This window comes from Gavialis gangeticus, unplaced genomic scaffold, assembly GCF_001723915.1.
Source record: "Gavialis gangeticus isolate Ggan-Ray unplaced genomic scaffold, GavGan_comp1, whole genome shotgun sequence".
NCBI classification, from domain to species: domain Eukaryota; kingdom Metazoa; phylum Chordata; order Crocodylia; family Gavialidae; genus Gavialis; species Gavialis gangeticus.
The window spans coordinates 74,424,388-74,427,374 of NW_017729022.1; the positions used below are offsets into that span (position 1 = coordinate 74,424,388).

Here is a 2,987-nt window from a genome sequence, read left to right on the forward strand (position 1 = left end):
TAAGAGCTCATGCTCAAGACTTTGACCCCAGCTTTCTCCGGTCACTTGCTGGTTCTTTCTGGTTTCTTGAGATTGTCCTGTTATCATTATTTTATCCAGGCTCGACTGGCATATTTTAGCACTGTAAATTCACGGCATGATTTCTTCAGTTTAATTATCTTCAGTGATTCTTGTTCCTAATGTTTAAGTTTTTCTACTTTCCCCACATTTTTATTCCCGATCCTTGTCTTACTGTGATCTTATCTCTGATAATTAGCTGAGTATGTTGTAGCAAATATTATCGGCTGAATGTTAGAGGATCTGGGCACCTTTAACATTTAGAGCTCTCCACCCAGATGTAAGTTAGTTAAGCAAGGGGAGTTGAAGCCACTCAGAAATCTGGGATTTGCATTCAGCACCTTGCTCACTGGGACTGTAATATATCAGTTGTTTCCTGAACAGAAGTGCAGAGGTTGTTTGCTTTCAATTTAATTGAAAATTAAGTTTACAAACTCATTCATTTAAACCAAAATCCTGTTATCTCTTTAACTGAGAAGACAGATTCTTTCTCCTAATGCTTCAGTCTTCCCATAGAAACTTGGATGTGCTTTTTATGCCTAAATACCACTTTGAGTCACTGCACGTAACAAGAAAAATGGCAGTGGAGACGTTTAATATTCATTGGGTGTATTCCTAAGGAGCCAGTTGTAGGAATACAAATGTTTAAAAATGGTCACTTCACAGTCGTGTGTTACTATTCCTCCTACTTTATTCTTTTGACAGTCCATTTCAGAGGCATGTGGTGCCAGCCTGGCGAGTAAGTATTAGGCCTGCCTTGCTGATTTCTGATTTTCTTTGGTTATGACCAGACAGTTCTGGAGAAACTGGAGGCTGAGCTGCAGGAAGCTAATCAGAATCAGCAGACGTTGAAGCAGAACTTCCTGGAGCTCACTGAACTAAAACATCTGCTGAAGAAAACGCAGGACTTCTTTGAGGTGAGAGTTTCTTGAATGAGCTCCTGCTGATCTGTCCTTTCTCGCAGCAGAGGGGGTGAAGGCTTCTGAACATGTTAATGTTGAGGGCTTTGTGGGGATGGTGGGGTTATGTGTTTTTTATTTTTAAACAGAACTCAGGCTTCCTTTCCTACAAGTCTGGAATAAAAGTTTCAGAAGTGACTCAGAAATTTAAGCCTTGCTGAAAGTCATAGAGCTTCTGCTTCTGACGCCTATGGTCTATTTTGAAAATGGAACTTAAGCTCTGAAGTCATTTAGACTAGCGGTCAGCAACCTTTTCGGGCTATGGGCTGGAATGACCCAGGTCATGTCAGAGTGGGGCGCTAGGACCTATCCACCAGTGCCGCTTCTCCCCATCCCAGCACTGGAGAAATGCATGCCACTGCCGAAGCCCCCTACTGCCAAATGCTGCCAAAGCCCCATGTCCATTGGCTGGATCCAACAGCTGCCTTCAGACAGACAGATGATTGCAGCAGCAAATATGTGAAAATATGAGGATATTTTCAAGGTTTTCAAAATAATTTCATAAGGAGCGTGCTTATTTCTGCATTTAGACAGAAACCAGTCTGCCGGATGATTTTTTCAGCGAAGACACATCTGGTTTATTGGAATTAAGGAGTACTCCAGCAGCAGCTGCTGCAAAACTGGGGTAAGTATTGCTAAACATTCATAGCAGTTAAAAATCTATTGCAAACTAAATCTTCCGTTTTACTTGTACCTGTGGTAGCAGCACCATGGGAAACCAGCTTCCATAATCTGGTTTCAGCCCTACAAGCCAGTCTTACAGGTTTGATGAGTTCAGGTACTGGCTTTAGATAGCCTAATACAGGTTGGTTTCCAATCCCTTATTTGTAATTCATTCATTAAAGTGTAAAGCAACTTTAATGTTTTGAAGGAGAGAACAGGAATTACAACTTTTGATCGTTCTGGTTCAGTCTTTGTCAGTAGGGTGGATGACCTTCCACCTCTGGGTCTTTGGTTCAAGTGAGTCTTTTGTTGGCAGGTGCTTAAAATCATGACTGTCTAACAGCTCTTAAGTGGCATCTGAGAAATGAGTCAGAGGGTTTCAGCCAGTTCCTAGTAGACGGATGTAGTCACAGAAATCACCCGCACAGTCTGTGCTCAGGGTTGTATGAGCTTGGATATGACTGTGGGGAGTCACATTAAGTGGTGTGATGCTGACTATGACTTTTCAGTACAAGTCATACAAGTCCTGTTCAGTACGGGCTCAGCTGGTAGTGGTCAAACCCTGGCCTCCATATGATGATGTTTCCTAAAGCAGGTGATAGCTTCATGGCCCCTTTAATAGCTATGATTCCAGGGAGGCCTAAAAAAAAAGCTTCAGGTTTGTGCTTCATCACTGTAACTTTGGGCTACAGAAGGAGCTAGAAAACTGAGCTGTGCTTGAGTCCTCTGGGTCAAGGACAAGGCTCATGCATTGGCCCACAAGCAGAGCCTTCCCGTGCCTCTCCGGCGCAGGAGCTACTGTATAGGCAGAGGGAATACCAGTGTGCAGTACTGTCAGCCAGACATTTTTTGCCATTGACCATCTGTTATACAGTAATGTCTATGTTATGCTTGCTACAAACATGGCACTTTAAAGAAGAAAATGAATCTGCTTCCTCCCATTTCTCTCTCCTCCTCCTGCTGTGTAATCCTGAAACACAGACATGGGCTAAGCTCTCTACCCCACGGCAGTCAGCTCCCCTTCTTCCCCTAAAAAGAAGGAAAAGGAAAAGAAAAAGAGAAGTCAGTAGGTTAAGAAATAAGATCGCGGCCTGAACTTCACTTTGGAATAAGCCTTGCCTGGTAACAACTGCACTTGAAGATAGCACCCCATGTTAATATGACTGTAAATCCAGCTTAATGTGCTCTATAAAGCATTAGCAAGGGATTATAAAACCTGGTACAGTCTGAGTTTAAAAGACTCTAAATATGCCTGTGATATATCTGTCTTGTTAATGCTGCCCAGGTTCACGGCAGGGGGGATAAAAA

At 42.9% G+C, this 2,987-nt stretch overlaps 1 protein-coding gene across 2 annotated transcripts in view; it reads left to right on the forward strand.

The window, feature by feature from the left end:
* ATP6V0A4 (ATPase H+ transporting V0 subunit a4) overlaps window positions 1-2,987 on the forward strand; it is a 79,953-nt gene that overhangs the window by 20,690 nt on the left and 56,276 nt on the right. For both annotated transcript variants that reach the window (XM_019515395.1, XM_019515394.1), the window contains exons 5-6: window positions 849-974; window positions 1,547-1,641. In XM_019515395.1, the coding sequence (XP_019370940.1) occupies window positions 849-974; window positions 1,547-1,641 (221 nt within the window). The remainder of the gene's footprint in view (window positions 1-848; window positions 975-1,546; window positions 1,642-2,987) is intronic.